General features: G+C 39.5%; 2 protein-coding genes and 1 pseudogene across 4 annotated transcripts; 2 read left to right on the top strand and 1 right to left on the bottom strand.

Annotated features, from left to right (window-relative positions):
- Positions 1–682: 682 nt before the first annotated feature.
- On the top strand, positions 683–14488 carry LOC149848706 (ubiquitin-ribosomal protein eL40 fusion protein). 3 transcript variants are annotated; one of them, XM_089997025.1, is made up of 6 exons: positions 683–830; positions 1125–1211; positions 1301–1403; positions 13943–14009; positions 14082–14123; positions 14322–14488. In XM_089997025.1, exons 1-5 carry the CDS (start codon positions 728–730, stop codon positions 14106–14108), a joined length of 387 nt encoding a protein of 128 aa, XP_089853151.1. In that variant the 5' UTR covers positions 683–727; the 3' UTR covers positions 14109–14123; positions 14322–14488. The 3 variants fall into 3 exon arrangements, with proteins under 3 accessions (XP_089853151.1, XP_089853160.1, XP_089853144.1); XM_089997034.1 differs by lacking the exon at positions 14322–14488 and adding an exon at positions 14266–14307; XM_089997018.1 differs by lacking the exon at positions 14322–14488 and having other exon boundaries at positions 14082–14307.
- Positions 14489–15691: 1203 nt separating this feature from the next.
- LOC149848707 (uncharacterized) lies at positions 15692–16501 on the top strand. Its single transcript, XM_090012258.1, has one exon. The coding sequence runs from the start codon at positions 15742–15744 to the stop codon at positions 16297–16299; it is 558 nt and encodes a 185-aa protein (XP_089868384.1). The 5' UTR covers positions 15692–15741; the 3' UTR covers positions 16300–16501.
- A 1586-nt stretch (positions 16502–18087) lies between these two features.
- On the bottom strand, positions 18088–18486 carry LOC149848708 (auxin-responsive protein SAUR26 pseudogene; annotated as a pseudogene).
- Between the last annotated feature and the right edge of the window lie 523 nt (positions 18487–19009).

Here is a 19009-nt window from a genome sequence, read left to right on the forward strand (position 1 = left end):
ATGGCATCACAAGTGGCATATTTGACGAGGGTTCTCACCGCAAAGCCTATGAAATCAGAACCGAAAAACATAAAAACTTGAGGAGCATTTGATATCTGTAGTAGGATTAGGGTTTTTAGAGTCCATTTGTGTTTGCTATATATTTGCTGTAGAGAAAAGAAAGGAAGATAAATGAATGAAATATGAGTGATTTTCGTTGATTTTTTTTTTTTCAATTGTGTTTTATTTTATTTTATTTTTTTCTTAGTTTAGTTTTGTATAGATTTTTGTGGGGTTCAAAAGCTAGCATCAGGAAGGAAGCTTGCCTCCCTCTAAAGGGAATGATTTCCATAAACGGATTTCCTCTACTTTATCCTCATTTCAATAAGTGAAGAGTTTCCCGACTTGAATCGCTTTTTAGAAAGTGAGCTTTTCATAAGAAAAATCTTATATGAAAAAGGAAAAACATTGTGTCCGTTTGTTTCATTCCCAATAACAAAAACGATAAAGTATAACTTCATTTAGATAGGTATTCACAAGCCGGCCCGACCCGGCCCGACCCGGAGCCTGGTCCGGAGAAGGAGAAATCCGATCAGCTGTGGTGTGAGATTCGTCCGAGTCTAAATCCGAGACGGGGTCAAGAAAGGCAAGCGTGAAAATCCCTAGCGAGTAGTGGCAACTATAAAATGGATAGTTTTCTCATTCGCGCAAGTAGGAAGGGGGCCGAGCCCGAGAGAGAGAAGAAGATATGCAGATCTTCGTGAAAACCCTAACGGGGAAGACGATAACCCTCGAGGTAGAGAGCAGCGACACCATCGACAACGTCAAGGCCAAGATCCAGGACAAGGAAGGTTGCCACTCTCCTCTTCCTCCTTCTTCCTATTTGCCGGTGGAAAACCCTAACTCTTCGTTTCATTTCTTGTTTGCTCGTGGTCTGATCTTTCTGATTCCTTTCAATGCTATTTTCCGAAACCCCAAATTCTGTTTCTTTGTAGATCGGGGCAACCCTTGCTTCATTGTGCAACTGAACAAACATACCCCTTTAGAGATTCCAGAATGGTTACTTACTCAATTTCACATGTCATGGCCTAATTTAAGTTCTGTGAAATTGTTATTCAAGGAAGTCTTTTTGTTTGCTTTTCCAGGCATTCCTCCAGATCAGCAGCGACTTATTTTTGCTGGGAAGCAGCTTGAGGATGGCCGAACCCTAGCCGACTACAATATTCAGAAAGGTGGGGTTGTTGCCTGCTGTTTTTTTGTCTAAAGCATGCATTTCTCCATATTCTTTTGTGGGTATGTTTTTTTATTTTTGTGTTTGCAGAGTCGACGCTGCATCTTGTACTGAGGCTTCGTGGTGGGATTATAGAGCCTTCCTTGATGGCTTTGGCAAGGAAGTACAACCAAGAAAAGATGATCTGCCGGAAGTAAGTGTTCCTTTTCATGCATGATTCAAAATATGGAGCATGAGTTTTTTTACCTAAACAAGGAGTCTGATCGGATATAGGACACAGTTTAACATTGGATAAGCCTATGTTCTAAACGAGGAGTCTGATCAGATATAGGACATAGTATAACATTGGATATACTTGTGTCGCTGTACCCGCCCTGGTGACATAGCCCACATTTTTTAAATGATTTTGAAAATAGGTTTTGCAAAATCAAGGTGAATACATTTTCTTTTGTCGCAACTTTTTTTATAACAATTGGAGAAAGCTAAGACTTAAGTTTTGTTGATGTTGTCATGTGTTAGTATTCTTGGATATATAAGAGAGGGTACACTGTGACACAAGGGCAAGTGCTTATCATTGAATATTGTGAATGTATTCCTTATGTTGGTCTTTTTAAAACATTGTGTGGGATGGTCTTATAGAAAGTTAAATATGATCTACTGGACCATGTGGAATCATGGGAAGCATGATGGATCAACGATTCAACAAAGAACTTCTAGTTATGTTTTGTTCAATAAATTCTCTTGATATTAGACTAATACAACCCTATGAAGATCAGAATCCGCCAATGGAATTTGACAACTTTAACAAATAGAATTGATGAAAAAGAATATCTTTCTGGAGATGAAAATGAATATAGATATAACTTTCGCTACAACATTTTCCTTGTCCATTATAATTAAAACTAGTATCACTTTTGGCCTTATGAAGTGATTATTTGTGTATTAAAACCATTGCTTGTTGTTATGGTTGAAATAAAATTGCTTTTACAGTTAGGAAGTGATTTTTATTTTATGCTTTTTATGTGTCAATATACTTGGATATAGGTGTGGTTTAATCTTTAGGATTTTGTACGACATGAAACAAAGAGCAAGCCATTGCCACTGTATGCTGTGAATACATTTCACCTACTAGTTCTCTCCCCATCATTAGCATTGTTGTTGTTCTTCCCAAAACATTGTGTGGGATGTATAGATTAAATCATTTTAGCTTATATGATGCACTAGTTGAGGAGGGATTGGGGCTTGCAGTGGTCCATTTATGATGTGCGTTTCTACTTTGTATTGGATTTACTTGTTGCAGTGTAAGTTAGCTGTGTACAAGTGCCATGTGTGCATTGCGCTTTTAGAAGTGTTTATGTTACATTACTTCATGTGGAGGATCAATGTTTGATGGTTCCTTTGGCCCTAAGAGCAGTTCAGAAGACATTCTAAGATGTGGTTCAGTAAAGTTTAGTTAAGGATTGTTTAGTATTCTGCTTTTTATTTGTTGGTGCGTCTTTAGGACCTTTAGTAAAAATTGAAGTTGAAATATTATACTTTTTAAAAATTCCTTTTGAGTTATAGATGCACTATGTTGCTTTTGGTTTTCATGAAATATTGGGAACAATTAGTGCTATCTGGAATTGAAGATAATAATTAAGGAATATCATCAATTGAAGGTTCTTTGTTATCTTACATTTGATTGTCATGGGAATTACACACATGCAAATTAATATGTGCTTGCACTCTATATAATGTGGTGTTGGAGCCTGGTTTCCTTTGCAGTAGCTGATTTCCATTATGATCATTTGTGGGTGTTTTGGGAGAAAAAAGTTGATCAATTGATGAGCATCTTAACAGCCACTGATAGATTGAATTTTACTCTTGATGAAAGCATCAAAATGGTGAGCTATTGGACCAGAAGCTTAACTTTGAGCTATATTAAGACATTGGCCATAAATTTAGGCCATGTGACATTTGTGGAGAACATTATCTTCATGAGCAAAATCATTTTTGGGAAAGACTATCTTGACATCATTGGTTGAAGGTTAAATTGTTTGAGTTCCTTTATAGACACTCTTAAAGTTCTAAGGATAATTAGTTGATCAATTAAATGTAAGCATGGAGGTTGCACAACTATTATATTGTGGTCAATGATGAATATTCAATTGGCCAAAGAACTCACTTAAGTAGATTATGCGCAAACTCTATTGCCATCAGTTATTTTCCTTGCAACTTGGATAAAGTAAGATCAGAGATAATATAGACCCATTAGTACTATTTTTTCCTTAATGTGATTGACTGTAAATGTGATATTTAAGGATAAAAACATGGAAGGACATTGGCATACATATATAAGTGTTTAAAATGTTTTTCACAATTTGAATAATGGGTTTCCATATTGGTTTTACCAAACCATTAGATGTTTGGGCTTCCCATGTCATCAAACCAAGATGGTTGATGCATATATCCTAATCACGTTCTTAGGTTTGAGAGATCACAAGATTGAATTCCTTTGGTTGTATTGATGCGGAGATTGTCACAACTTTATACAATTTAACTATAATGACTATTTGAGAAGATTTTTCTTTTGAATAAGTGAATTTTTTGGGATTCATACTATTAATGGAGAAATTAGTTTATGCAAAGAAAACCTGGCTCTGATACCATGTTGTTCAATTGATGATAGGTTTTCTTTAATAAATTATCTTGATTTTCGGCTAACATAGTCTTATGAAAATCAAAAGTTGTCGTTGAAATATTAGGACTTTGACAAATAGTATTGAGAAATGCCATTTTTTATAGGAAAAAATCAGTGGTTGTGTCAAGGGGTTACAAGGATACACCCTTTGGCCCCCTCTACTTGTGTTGAATGGATGTTAATTAGATACTGCTACAAATACAAGCAGGATACAATCAAATGGTATCAAACATAGTTTCATCGCATCCAACCCATTTTTTGTCTCAACCAAAGTGCATATTATTTGGCTAAGACTCCTGTAAGCCATGTAACACCCCAAAATTTCAACTTGTAAATGTTGAAAACATTTAGAGAAAACCTTTCAAATTTCAGGGTTTGGTTTTAAAGACGTCAACGAAAGCAATTTCTTTTTAGAAAGGAAAACAAGTTGACAATCCTGGGCACTTTAGCTTACAAACCAACCTTATCCACCAAGAACAGTCAGGACACCAGCATAAAGAGGGTGATCTCGAGCCATGTTGCATCGCGTCATGGGTCGTCTGTAAAGTCCTACTTGCCCCCGACCCATGAAATGGGTCGGTTTCATAACAAACTGGTAGGTGTACAAATAGACAATGTAAAATAAATAAAGTAGAACATCACAAGATAAACAATTTATTTTATTGAAAGCAGTAGTAGCATTTGTAATTGCAAGAAATTAAATCTAAACAACATATGCAAAGAACATCTAAATTGAAGGAAAGAGATAGCACAAGATGTAAGCATCATTATGTACAGTTAACTAGCATGATTAACTAATTAATACAAGTAAAGAACTACATAAGTAGTCTAACTAACAAGTGTAATGCCACAACAGTCATGAACAATTCAATTAGCAATGAGAACAGATTAATTTATGTTTCGATATTAACTGGCCTTGCGGGTACGCGCAAGGCATGAATCGTAGAAACAACTAAGATTAGTTCGGGAGTTTATTATGCCATGTATTTTTAATACCTCGAATAGCTAGTTGAGTCCGCTCTTAAAGGGAAGGTCGATGACCGAGAGAATTTTTCAAATGTCACTTGTTCTAATGGATGCATCCAACTTCTGCAAAAGTGTTAAGCTAACTTTTGTAGCCCCTTTTTCCTAACTTCGATGACTGGGAAAGTCGAGTCTTTGGCCCGTAACTGCCATTAAATAGCCTGTCCACCGGAGTTTTGTACCTTCCCGTCCTCTCTTTTGACGCGAGTCATCGGTTCAAATGGGTGCGTCAGGTATTAGTTAACTAAAGATCCAGTCTGCATGCTCTGGTCTCTCAACCAACTCGAGCATCTTGCATGTGAAGGCGAATCATCACCTTTTATGTGATTACAACATTGTGTTATTTGTAAATTTCGAGGTTGTCACAACCCCATCATCCAATCATCGTAACACAAACCAGACGTACCTGTCGAAAGGTACGACTACGATGAAACGGTAACTTTTAATACGGTGTAATTCATTTAGTTCAAACTTGACAAGCATTGCTCTTTGAGCATTTGACCTGTAAAGGCGAACATCATTATTTTTATTTATTTCAACAGAGTGCTCACTGTACAGTTCGAGGTGCTCATCAACCTCTCATACAACCCATTGTAGTGTATATACCATACCCGTCTAAAGGCTCTAGCTACGATAGTAGGTCATGAGTTTGTGAAAAGATAACCCCAGATAGTGTTTCGGATGACATAAAATCAGTAATATAACTTGACATGCTCAATCACTATGAAACAAAAAATCTCAAATAAGTCTTGGGATCGCCATTGATCCAATCATTCCTTCCGAGTAACCGACTCAAGGTACAATTAGTTGCATCTAGCAACACACAGATGGAACACAAGCTAGAACTAATACTAGCAATTCTAAGCATATACTGTACGACAACAAGAAGCAAGTAAAGGAAATTAACGACAGAAACTAATTACAAAGCTAAATAAGTATGCAAAATATGTCGGCTACAAAAAACATATAATTTCAGGGATATAAGGACAAGCAAGGAACAGTAAATCATGAGTCATATAAGTATCATCTGTCATTATCTCAATTTCTTAAATCTTTATTTAATTCATCCAATGTTCTCGTGCGACTTTCCCCTACTTTTGGGAGGTTGCGACGCTGCGTGCACCTACTAGTGCAGGTGATGTAGGGCTTAAGCCGCGGGTCACAAGCGGGCTTTGTTGCGTAGACTGCCAGGAAACATAAGTTAGTATAAAAGCGATGAAAGAAGAGGCAATGAGCAAGGGTGCTTCCCTGTTTGCCGATCGTCGACCCGACCGAACAAGAGAGAGTGCTATAGCACCCTTCCACCAAAACAGGATCGATGGGAGGGTGACATACCCTCCCCTGGATTACCAATACGCAAGAGAAAGGGGTCAAACCCTTGCCTGAATGTGCAGATGCTGCCCTACCGGCTGATAAGGATAGGCTCTGGTAGCAAGATGTCGACCTACCTTGAACCGTACAATGAGCACTTTGTTGAAATACATAAAAATAATTATGTTCGCCTCTACAGGCCAAATGCTCAAAGAGCAATTGTTGTCAAGTTTGAACTAAATGAATTGCAACATATTAAATGTTACCCTTTCATCGTAGTTGCACCTTTGGATATGTACGACCATACCTTTGGACAAATACATCTTGTTTGTGTTACGATGACTGCATGATGGGGTTGTGGCAATCTCGAAATATGCAAATAACACAATGTTATGATAACATAAATAGTGATGATTCACCTTCACATGCAAGATGCTCGAGTTGGTTGAAAGACTAGAGCATGCAAAATGAGTCTTCAGTTAACTAATACTTGACGCGCCCATTCGAACCGCTGACTTTTGTTAAAAGAGAGGACGCGAAGGTACAAAACATCAATGGACATGCCATTAATGACAGTTATAAGCAAACGACTCGGCTTCCCTAGTCATCGAAGTTAGGAAAAATGAGCTATAAAAGTTAGCTTAACACTTTTGTAGAAGTTGGATGCATCCATTAAAACAAGTGACCTTTGGAGAATTCTCTTTCGGTCATCGACCTTCCCCTTAAGAGCGGACTCAACTAGCTATTCGGGGTATTGAAAATACATGGCATAATAAACCCCCGAACTAGTCTCAGCTGTTTCTACGATTCATGCCTTGTGCGTACCCGCAATGCCAGATAATATCAAAACATAAATTAATTCGTTCTTATTGCTAGTTGAATTGTTCATGCCTGTTGTGGCATTACACTTGTTAGTTAGACTACTTATGTAGTTATTTACTTATATTAATTAGCTAATCCTGATAGTTAACTGCACATAATGATGTTTACATCTTGTGCTATCTCTTTCCTCCAGTTTAGATGTTCTTTGCATATTTGCTTAGATTTAATTTCTCGTAATTACAAATGCTACTACTGCTTTCAATGAAATAAATTGCTTATCTTGTAATATTCTACTTTATTTATTCTACATTGTCTATTTGTGCACCTACCAGGTTCTTATGAAACTGACTTATTTCATGGGTCGGGGGCAAGTAGGACTTTACAGCCGGTCGATGGCGTGATGCAACATGGCTCGAGATCACCCTCTTTCTGCTGGCACCTGACTGTTCTTGGTGGATAAGGTTGGTTTATAAGCTAACGTGCCCAAAATTGTCAACTTGTTTTTCTTTTTAAAAAGAAATTGCTTTTGCTGACGTATTTAAAACTAAACCATGAAATTTGAAAGGTTTTCTCTAAATGCTTTCAACGTTTACAAGTTGAATTTTTGGGGCGTTACAAGCCATGCCATATTGGAGTCTTACCATGATGGAAGGTATTGATACACATTGGTTTTGAAGAAAGAAAGATGTGTTAGAGAGAAATAAATGGAAAAAATTTAAATTTATGGGTAAGGAATGAAGAATACTATGATCAAGGCTTGTGTGTTGATAGGGTAGTTATTTTATGAATGGGAATGAATACTTGAAAGAAATGCTAGAAGACACAAGGCGATCCAAGTTTTTCAGAGATAGTATTATGTTCTCAATTGTCGATCAAATATATATGTTATAGAAAAGTGAATCTTATGATGTAAAAGCTTGCCGTTCTATTGTCATTATATATTATGTCATGAAATTCACATTTCTACTGTTGATGAGGAGGATGGGTGATTGACAATTTCTTTAGCCCTAATTGTAGGCTAGGAGACATAAGCAAAATTTCATTTGTCATTTTCTCTTTAGTTCCATTAAATAATGAGGTGTATACCTCATTATTTAGTACCTTTAATAAAAATGTGTACTTATTAATGAAGGGTGTACCTTATTAATGAGAAAGGGAATGGAAAAAGAGGGAAAGGGGGTTTCATGAGCCTCCCTCCCTTTTTCCCTTTTTATTAGTGAGGTATACCCATCATTAATGAGGGGGTTTATCGTTAATGTAAAAGAGAAGATAGGAAAAGAGGGAAAGGGGTTTTTATAACTAGCCCCCCCCCCCCCCCCCCCCCTTTTTTTTTTTTAATTAATAGGGTACACCCCTCATTAATGTGGAGCAACCCTCTAATTAATGAGGGAAAATTCTCTCTTTTTCCTCCAACTTTAAAAAATAAAATCTAGAAAAGGGTTGCTTCAATAATTCATATTTTTTTCATTAATGAGAACTACACCTTTCATGAATAAATGACCCAACTCATCCAAATTGGATATTTATTTTGATCCAATCCAAATTCATTATATATATATAGCTGTATTCAAGTGTCAAGTTTTTCAAGACCTGTCATGTCCTACACTTGTAACCGTGTTAGACTCCCACACTAGTGTACTCCAAGTTCAAGTGCAAGTCTGTCATGCTAGCTCAAGTGGAATCATGGGCAAGCATGATTAACCAACAAGAACTTTCGATTGGCGGTAGGTTTCCCTCAATAGAATCTCTTGTTCTTGTCTAATACAATCTTCTGACAATTAAAATATATGAAAGAAATTTTTGGATCCTAAAACAAACTGTAGCATGAAAAGTGAAATATCTTTTGTACATGAAGAAATAATATAAGATGAATTTGTTGCTAAAAAAATACTTCTTGGTAACTATTAATGAAGTAGGACCACACTTATAGTACACAGTAATTTTTAAGGTTGCGTAGAGAAGTCGAGATTTCATGTTGAGTTTGAAATAGGCTATGTTATTTGGACACTGACACAGATGTTGGTGTTAGACACAATTACAAGTGTCTGACATGGCTGGTTTTCTAAAACTAGACACTTGACACAACTATATATATACATGATAAATTTGGATTGGATCAAAATCCATATCCAATTTAGATGAGATGGACCCCTCGTTAATGAGGATGTACTTCTCATTAATGAAAAAAAATAGAATTACTGGAGCAATCGTTTGTTGGATTTTATTTTTAGGAGGTGAAGTATAGAGAGAATCTCCCTTCATTAATGAGAGGGTTGCTCTTCATGAGTGAGTTTATAAAACCCCCTTTCCCTCTTTTTTCATTCTTTCCTTCTCCTTAATGAGGTACACCCCTCATTAATGAAAAAGGGAAAAAGGAGGGTGGGTTTACAAAACCTTTTTTCCATTCTCTGTTTCTCATTAGTGAGTTATACACCTAGTTAATGTGGGGTGTGCCTCATTAATAAACAAGAATGCCACCAAAGATGATGCCTGCGTTTGAGACATTCCTCACAGCTATGTACGGCTGAGATAGCTCTGTTTTAAGTAATAGGAGGGAGAGGGGTAGAGAAGAGGGGAAAATGAAAGAGAAAAGGAGACACTAGGGTTTTCTAGAAAAACAACTGCTGCTAGTTGAAGTGGTAAGTAGTTAATAAGGTAATTGGGAGGGCCATCCTAGAAATTACCATAAATTACCACCTCTACACAGTGGTAGTCGGATTGTGGAAATGGCCTCTGCAAATGCACTCTGAACTCCCTCAAATACCAGTTTTCCATGCTCTCAAACACACGGTGGCTGCTGGGGATTCCATGCTTCTGCTCTGGCGCCCTCTGATGGCCGGCTCCCAAACAGGGCCCTAGTTATACTGATTCTGGCTTGGCTCTTACCCAAACTCTTTCCTGATCGATTGCCGGTGGGGGCTTTCACTCTATGTTATATCTTGAACAAGTAGTCACGTATCTCAGTCTGGTAAGTATCTAAAATGTGTCTGCTTAGGAGACTAGATAAAGGAAACCTTCTGGTTCAAATCTACCCCATATATGAAGCTATTGCACGGATCATGTTCTCTGTATCTCATCCCCTGACTAGTTTTACTGATTTATAGTATCAAGCAGCTGCTATGTAAGTAGAGGCTTCTTTTGGGGGGTTTGACATCTGCGCAAGTGTACAGACACGTGCACACACATTGTGCATGCAGAAACGCGCACACCACAGACACAGCCAAGGTTAGGTGGATTCTACTGTTACCTATTCATTCAACAGTAGTGAAGTCCTGGATAGTACTCTTAAACAAACTGTGCTGCTCGGTGCTCAGCTTTGGTTCTGCTGGTGCAAAGCTCGCTTGAACACATCAATTGTGCTTGGCAAATTGAGATTGAGCAGCTCATATTGTCTAATTGAGCAAAGTAGGAAGAATGGGTGTTTGTCTTGGCTCAGGTCAGCTCATCCAGGCTCATTGAGATAGGTTATATTAGGTTATGTCATATATCAAATGACACAGGGCATATCAACTGGTCATATAGGCATTTGTGCAAATGAAGTCACAGGTTCGATTCTCACTGTCGTCTCATCTAAAAAAGGATATTTTTTTCTAAAAGCGCCAGCTTGGGTTTGGCTTGTCTGGCTTGGGCTCGTACAGGTTTGAGCTTGGCTTAGCAGACACAAACTACGCTAGCTGAGTTCGATCATGGCCTGGCTGTAAATGAACTGCTTGTTTACCAGCTCTGGTCTTGAATGAGATTTGTGTAGGTTTACATTTTTCTTTGTTTCCCTGGGGGGACTAAATGTGCAAGGGTTGCTAGGTCGTCGCCCAGAAGCGACGCGTCACACCGGCGCCCGGGTGTGGTGTCAAATAGGCAAGGGTTCCCTCACTTTGTTGGACGGGTGGGGGTAAAGAAGTTAGTCCAAGACCATAAAATTAGGTTAGCCACTTGGAACATAGGGTCTTTAACTGGTAAGTTGGTAGAGTTAGTAGATGTTATGTGTAGGAGAAAGATTGATATTTTATGTCTTCAAGAGACCAAATGGGTAGGTGAGAAAGCTAAAGTGATAGAACCTTGGGGATATAAGATTTGGTATACAGGAATAAATAGGAATAGGAATGGAGTAGGGATTGTTATGAGTCGTCAGTTTATAGATAATGTAGTTGAGGTCCGTAGGAAGGGTGATAGAATTTTACTTATTAAATTAGTATTAGGTACGGATATTATTAATATTATTAGTGTTTATGCACCTCAAGTAGGTTTAGATGATTCCATTAAGCATCAATTTTGGGAAGATTTAGATGGAGTAGTACAAGAGACATCTTATGGAGAAAAGCTTTTCATCGGCGGTGACCTTAATGGACATGTAGGCATTAGTAGGGATGGATTTGAGAATATCCATGGAGGCTATGGTATAGGAGAAAGAAATGAAAGTGGAGAAAGGATTTTAGATTTTGGTTTGTCCTATGATATGATCTTAGCAAACACTTGGTTTAGGAAGAGGGAGTCTCACCTAGTAACATTTAAAAGTGGGGTTAATACGAGTCAGATAGATTTTTTTCCTACTTAGAAAGAGAGATAGGGGTTGTTGCATCGATTGTAAGGTTATACCAGGAGAAAGTGTAGCTACACAACATAGAGTCTTAATTTTAGATCTTAGAATTAGACAATGCCGCAAAAGGGATAAACATAGGATAGATCCTAGAATTAAGTGGTGGGCACTGAAAGGAGCTAAACAAGGAATGTTTGTAGAGCAGGTAGTTAAGGAAGTTGATTGGTGTCTCGAGGAGGATTCAGAATCAATGTGGAATAAGATAGCGGGTGGTATGAGAAAAGTAGCTAATGAGGTATTGGGTGAGTCTAAAGGCGGTGCACCACTAGGTAAGGATACATCATGGTGGAACGAGGATGTCAAATTAGCTATTAAGGTTAAAAGAGAGTGTTATAGAAATCTAAGTAAGAGTCGTGATAATGAGAATTTGGAGAAGTATATGATAGCAAAGAAGGAAGCTAAAAAAGTTGTTCGAAACGCGAGGGCTAAGGTATATAAGGAGGTTTATGACAAGTTGGATACCAAAGAAGGCGAGAAGGATATTTATAGGCTTGCAAAGATGAGAGATAGGAAATCGAAGGATTTGGGTATGGTTAGATGTATCAAAGATGAAACGCAAAGGGTTTTAGTCAAAGATGAGGAGATTAAGGAGAGATGGAAAGATTATTTTGATAAGCTATTTAATGATAGTCATGCTCAAGATCTTGGAGACTTCTCCATTCCTTTTCATGAGATAAATCGTGACTTCATGCGCAAGATTCAAAAGAAAGAAATTGCAGAGGCTTTGAAGAAAATGAAATCAAGAAGGGCAGTTGACCCAGATGGTATACCTATCGAGGCTTGGAAATGCTTGGGAGAGAAAGGTTTAGAATGGTTGACAAATCTTTTTAACTTGATTTGGCGAACAAATAAGATGCCTAATGAGTGGAGGAAGAGTACTTTGGTGCCTTTATATAAGAATAAGGGTGATATACAAGATTGCACAAACTATCGTGGTATAAAACTCATGAGTCATACTATGAAACTTTGGGAGAGGGTGATTGAGTCTAGGTTAAGGAAGGTTGTCATGATATCGGAGAATCAATTTGGTTTTACGCCTGGAAGATCAACTATGGAAGCTATACATCTTCTTAGACAACTTATTGAAAGATATAGAGAGAGGAACAAAGATTTGCATATGGTTTTTATTGATTTAGAGAAGGCATACGATAGAGTACCTAGGGACGTTCTCTGGTGGACAATGATAAAGAAAGGTGTTTCTCTCAAGTACATTAGTATAATTAAAGATATGTATGAAGGAGTAGTAACCAATGTCCGCACTTGTGGAGGGGTGACAACCAATTTTCCGATAACGGTTGGGTTACATCAAGGATCTGCTTTAAGCCCTTTCCTATTTGCGATAGTGATGGATGAGCTTACGAGATCAATTCAAGAAAATGTACCGTGGTGTATGTTGTTTGCTGATGATATTGTTTTGATTGATGAGTCTAGAGCTGGGGTTAATGCTAAGTTAGAATTATGGAGACAGACATTGGAAGCTAGAGGTTTTAAGTTGAGTAAGAGTAAGACTGAATATATGGAATGTCGGTTTAGTAAGCAACGAAGTAGTGATGGGAGTGTAGTGAAGCTTGGTGAGCAAGATATACCGGTGAATGATTATTTCAAATATTTGGGATCCATCATTCAAAAGTATGGAGAAATTGATGGAGATGTAAATCATAGGATAAAGGTTGGGTGGATGAAATGGAAAAGTGCTACTGGAGTGCTGTGCGATCGTAGAGTGCCATTACGGTTGAAGGGAAAGTTTTATAGGACGACTATTAGACCCGCTTTACTATATGGTACGGAATGTTGGGCTGCCAAGAGACATCATATTCAAAAAATGAGTGTAGCTGAGATGCGGATGCTTAGATGGATGTGTGGAAATACAATAAAAGATAAGATTCGGAACGAAGAGATACGTAAGAAGGTAGGTGTTGCACCCATTGAAAATAAGATGCGAGAGAATCGTTTACGGTGGTTTGGACATATTCGGCGAAGGCCTAATGATGCTCCAGTTAGAAGGTTGGAGAAATGGGAAAATATATTAGTTAAAAGAGGTCGGGGTAGGCCTAGGAAGACTTGGATGGAGATGATAGGAAAGGATATGAATGCTTTGAACCTCACCGAGGACATGGCGTTGGATAGAAATGATTGGAGGAAAAGGATTCATGTGGAAGACCCAAAATGAATTTCTTTTTTGGTTCATATCGCTGACCCCAATTGTTTTGGGATGAAGGCGTAGTTGTTGTTGTTGTCCCTGGGGGGACTCTTAACTGGTTAAATGTGTAGTTTTGGGTGTCTGATTGTTTCACTATTTCAGGTGTTATGCTCGTTTGCATCCAAGAGCTGTGAATTGCCGGAAAAAGAAATGTGGTCACAGCAATCAGGTGCTTGTGCCTAATATATTCTTTCATTTCTGTTCACTCTGAGAAGTTAGAATTTTATTCCTTCTTTTGCAGTTGAGGCCCAAGAAGAAGATCAAGTGAGCAGTGTCACTCGGGGTATATGCTACCAGTCTTTTTTTGGTTAAGAAGATGAAACACTTGGGATATTTATTGTTAGACTTTAGAAAACATATAGTTTATGGTTTAAAATTTCCTTTCTTGATGTGACTGAGGTTCTTTGCCCTGTATCGAATTGCAGTTTCCCTTTCCTTTAATGCTTTGATAAGTTCCCTTTATTTCATACAACTTTCACAGATCGACTGCCTTGGCATTGCTCTTGCAAAACTTTCTTGGGAGAATGTGATTGATTTTCCTTATCTGGGTGAGTTTGCTTTATAATAGCAAACTGTATCAGGTTCTTGTTTCTGACTTAGAAATGTGATCCGACAACGGGTATGTTAACAGTGACACTACTACAAGGAGAGAGAGAGATGTGTTCATTTTTTGTATTTTGCTTTATTCTTTTTACTCGTAATGCTGTGGCTTTTGATGGATGAGAATGCATCAATATGCAACCTTTTAACTTGTATTGCTAAAATTTACTTGCATTATTTTGTAATTATGATACGGCTGTTTAGGAGCCTTGCCTCCAAATGGCATTGACACTCCTCTGTTTGGGATGATGGAATTGACCAAAGCCTTCTGTTTTCACTTTCTCCACTACCACAGTATAAACTTTGTTTTTTCTGGCAAATCCTTAAATGTAGCATCTCAACGTCCAATGCATCTCCAACGGACCTCTCTAGTCGCAGTTCTGTTCACCCCAAGAGCATGACCTACTAACCAAACCGGAATTTCCAGGTATGGTCCTGAAAAATATTTGGTTCAATTGAAGCCCACCAAGAGTATCATGTAGTTTGAGATATGATTTTGCCTGGGACATTCACCCAATTGAGCTGTACCGATTACTGGTCAGGTTTGGGACTCATTTTTTTTGTACCCGGGAGTCCGAGACGATCCATGTTGGTAATGATAGTTATTTGTGGTGTTCGGTTAGACTTTGATTCGACACAAACTAGAGTCTTTGACAGTCTTAAATTGCATCTTATCTTGTTCGAGATAATATTTCTCACTAGCCGCTAATGCATTATGAAATCAATAACGTTCGAGCTGAGTATTGGCTTATGCCGGTTCACTTCCTATTGAACTAAGTTCTGCTTAAGGGTCCAACATCCAAACCTGTACATTGTGTAAAAGTAATATACCTATATTTTCTCCATGATTATAGATCAGAGTCTCAGTTGGATCATAATTGCATCTGGACCTAGTTCAAAAGTACATAAACCAGATCTAGAACAATGTAAACTCCAACCTACTAGCTTTATTCGGATTTGGGCCTATTCTGTTTTTTCGAAGTCCTACTTTTATCTCGCCGGGTCACCTTATCAATGTGTAAAACTAAAACACAGATCCTCTCTATAATATTTGTACATTTCAGATCAGAACCAAATTCTCAGTCTGATCTTAATTGGATCCGGATCTAGTTCAAAAGTACCAATACCAGATATAGAACAGTACAAAACCTTATTTGGGATTTGATCCGATTTTTATCGATCGGTTCGGGTAAAGGCCGATTTATAGACAGCACCTGCTACATGCTCGCTAAATCCCTAAATTTCCTCATTTGTCCACCCTTCGGCCACCAGCCGGCCGGGAAGAAGAAGAAGCGGAAGGGATGTGCCGTCGTCGTCTCGGGCGGATCGCTGCCATAATCGGCGGAGCCACCGCCCTCGCGCTGGCGGTCCGGCCGAGGGGTCCGAAATTCGAGCTCGTCGCCGTCAACCTCACCGGCTTCCGCCTCCGCTTCGACGCCCCGTCGCTCGTGCCCCTCCTCGACGTCGAGCTCCTCCTGACCGTCCACGTCACCAACCCCAACGTCCTCTCCGTCCGATACTCTCCCTCCGCCGTGTCCATCTTCTACCGGGGTTCCCCCCTCGGTGAGGCGCACGTGTGCGCGGGCGAGCAGCGCCGGAACTCGTGCCGCATCCTCCGCCTCCCGGCGAGCCTCCGCGGCCTCGAGATCTCCCACCACCTCGCCGCGATCGCCGCCGACGTCACCCGCCGGGAGATGGAGCTCGCCGCCTCCGTCCGGGTGCGGGGCACCGCCGACCTCCTCTGGTGGGCACACCGCTTCGAGATCGACGCCCGCAGCCGCGTCAAGGTGGACCCGCTCCTCCTGGATGTGTTGGATCAGGAGAACATCTCCCGCCTCAAGCTGATGCTCTACTCTTAGATCCTGTTTGGGGCAATGCCTCCAAGTTCCTGAATTCTTGTTTCTTTTGCCTTCTCCCTTCTAGCTATAGCTAGTTCTCGAACTAACGGAACATGTATGATGCGTGAATCGCTGTGGCTTTAACTGACCAAGTTTTCAGACAAAAGTTTGAGCCGAGGCTTTATCTAGGTTTGGTATTTATCAAAAGCCTTTAAAAGTATATATATCAACACATTGCCTTGTATAACCTGTGATGATTTTGAACGTATTATTGACTAATACCAAGATTTATTAAAGTAGTGCTTTTTTTTTTCTCCTAAAAAAAGACTACTTTCATAAAGCCATCAATTAACTGGTAGGGGTATTGACCCCTTAATGCAGATGGATTACTCATGGAGTTTTACATCACAGACACCCACAATTTCTATATACTCTGATTATACTCTTAGCATTTTACATTGATTGGAAGCCAGGAACTGGAGAAATGAACACATTTTGATGGATGTCATATCCTGCCAATATCCAGTCTTGTCGCCGTCGAAAACCAATTGTAAGGTGGCGTTTCAAACGCAGAACAAACCAGCCCGGGAATGCCAGATATATTGCATTTGTGATGTCCGCTATAGGGATAAACGAGGGAGGATCAGGTGCATTGTGATTGCACACTTTGAGTGTTCACCCTCCATCTTTGGGATACAGCCAGCTAGCTGTGGGGCTCAAGTGGAGGGTGACCAGGCCCTGAAGTGCCTTAGACAAAATGGCCCCAGCTGTGCTTTAAGGTTTTGTTTGATGGCTTGTTCAGGATTGGACATAATGAACAAAAATGATTCAGTAACAACTGTACCAAGTTTTGTATTTCAAATTACCCCTTTTTGATGAGGATGTGTGGATAATTTGGACAGTCATTGATAATGGGTCGGATTACTTCGTTTTGAATCGTATGGCTCGATCCATCCAGCCTTTTTACATGTTTTAACAAGTTTATTATGAATCGGGTCAACTCCCCACCATATCGTTTTCAAAACTGACCATATCATTTCCATCAAAACTTTCAACTCCCCACTTACTCCACAACAACACAGTTGATGAAACCCTAAATTACAAAGGCCCAAAATCGAACCCCTGAATTCCAGATGGTCAAGATTGATTACAATGTCAGAAGAAATCAAACAACCAAACACCACTAATCAAGCTTGAACTATGGCGAATTTGGTGCCTTCATCTCAGCTCCCGACCCCCACTGTGGTTGACCCAAAACCAAGTTGAAAGCCTAGTTTTGCATGTTAAGCAGGTTTTCAAATACAAACTTGAGAGGGAGGCGGTTCAAGGTGTTGGGGCTTATGCCTTGATCTGCGTGTCCATGGATCTCCTTCAAAGATTCATGGCAATCAAACTCACCCTGAGGGCAAGGAGTAAGCTCACAGAGTTTTATGCTGCCAGGATAACGATCATAAGTACCGAAGGCAGAGTCAGAGTGACTAAGTCTTTGATCCTGGGAGTAGTTGCTCTGTGTAAATATAAAAAAAATAGAAATTTGAGGCCAATCCAATGTGAAGGCAATGCACTAAAGTGAGTGGGATTGCATCAGTCCTGAAGGATATGTACAAAATTTTCATACTAAAATTAAAAGGTTAATAAATTGAGATTCATAAATCAAAGGCTTGAATCCTACAATAAGAAGGCCACCTAATCAGTAATGCTCGGTTTAAATCCTACAATTAAATGGTTAATATAGCTAAGTAATTTACATGGTTAGTACAATAAGAAGTTAGTGACCCTAACCCCCAAGAGCTTCTTTAGTTAAACGTGCTAGGCAACACAGCGAACACTGGGAAGGCCACCATGATTTCCTATCTCAGTGAGCTCTTCATCAATCAACTTCTCAAGATCAAACTGCCCATGATAACACTTAACAGCATTGATCACCTCCTGGAAGACACTAACCCTGCATGGCAAAACCAGACCATGCTTTTGATCAAACCCATATTCATGGTAGGCCTTCTCCAGCAACATCCTGAACAGGGGATGAGACAAGAACACGATCGGCACGACGAACCTCTGGCGCTCCTCGCCAATATAAAGAGCCAAGAACCCCACAGGTGGTGGTTTAGAGAAATTGCCGGTATCTACATGCAGGGGTTCATACTTGGATTTTTGGGAAGATCTAAGCTCCTTAACCTTTCTTGTTAACCTTCTCACAGGCTCCATCTTATTCACAGGCAATGACATTGCATGGCTTAAGGAGGACCTATATTGAAGAGCAAGGTGCATGCATGCTTCAAAAAATCCAAGGTGGTCCTATGCCAAGCAGGCCTATTCTATGAAAAGGAAGCTTTGCCCAAGTTGGGAGGCTTGGAATTGCTACTTTAAGAGATGTCATGATCAAATCCCTTATGGCTGTGCTTTACCATATGTTAACCCCTACATTATGTTCAAATGTGTTTATAGGGCGCAACGTAAGGGTTTCCAGCACATGTACTTAAAATGCTACCCTTCCCCAAGCATGCCCAACTTCCTTGGTGGGGCCTAGGGCTGATAAACAAACCGAGCAGCTCACGACCCCGCTCTGTTCGGCTCGTTATGAACTCATTCTTGATCGGTTTGTGTAGCTGGCGAGATAAGCCACGAGCAGCTCATTTAGCTTAACCAAGTTGAGCATAAACACAGGGTGTTCGGCTCGGCTCGGCTAAGCTAGAGAGCGCACATATAGATAATATATATATATATTTTT

Source organism: Nuphar pumila, chromosome 1, assembly GCF_984573655.1.
Source record: "Nuphar pumila chromosome 1, dmNupPumi1.hap1.1, whole genome shotgun sequence".
Lineage (NCBI taxonomy): Eukaryota > Viridiplantae > Streptophyta > Magnoliopsida > Nymphaeales > Nymphaeaceae > Nuphar > Nuphar pumila.

Coding starts and splice junctions, on each gene's coding strand:
- LOC149848707 (XM_090012258.1), top strand. CDS start 15,742: ATGTGCCGTCGTCGTCTCGGGCGGATCGCTGCCATAATCGGCGGAGCC.
- LOC149848706 (XM_089997025.1), top strand. CDS start 728: ATGCAGATCTTCGTGAAAACCCTAACGGGGAAGACGATAACCCTCGAG. Junction 831..1,124: donor CAAGATCCAGGACAAGGAAG/GTTGCCACTCTC, acceptor TTGCTTTTCCAG/GCATTCCTCCAGATCAGCAG. Junction 1,212..1,300: donor CGACTACAATATTCAGAAAG/GTGGGGTTGTTG, acceptor TTGTGTTTGCAG/AGTCGACGCTGCATCTTGTA.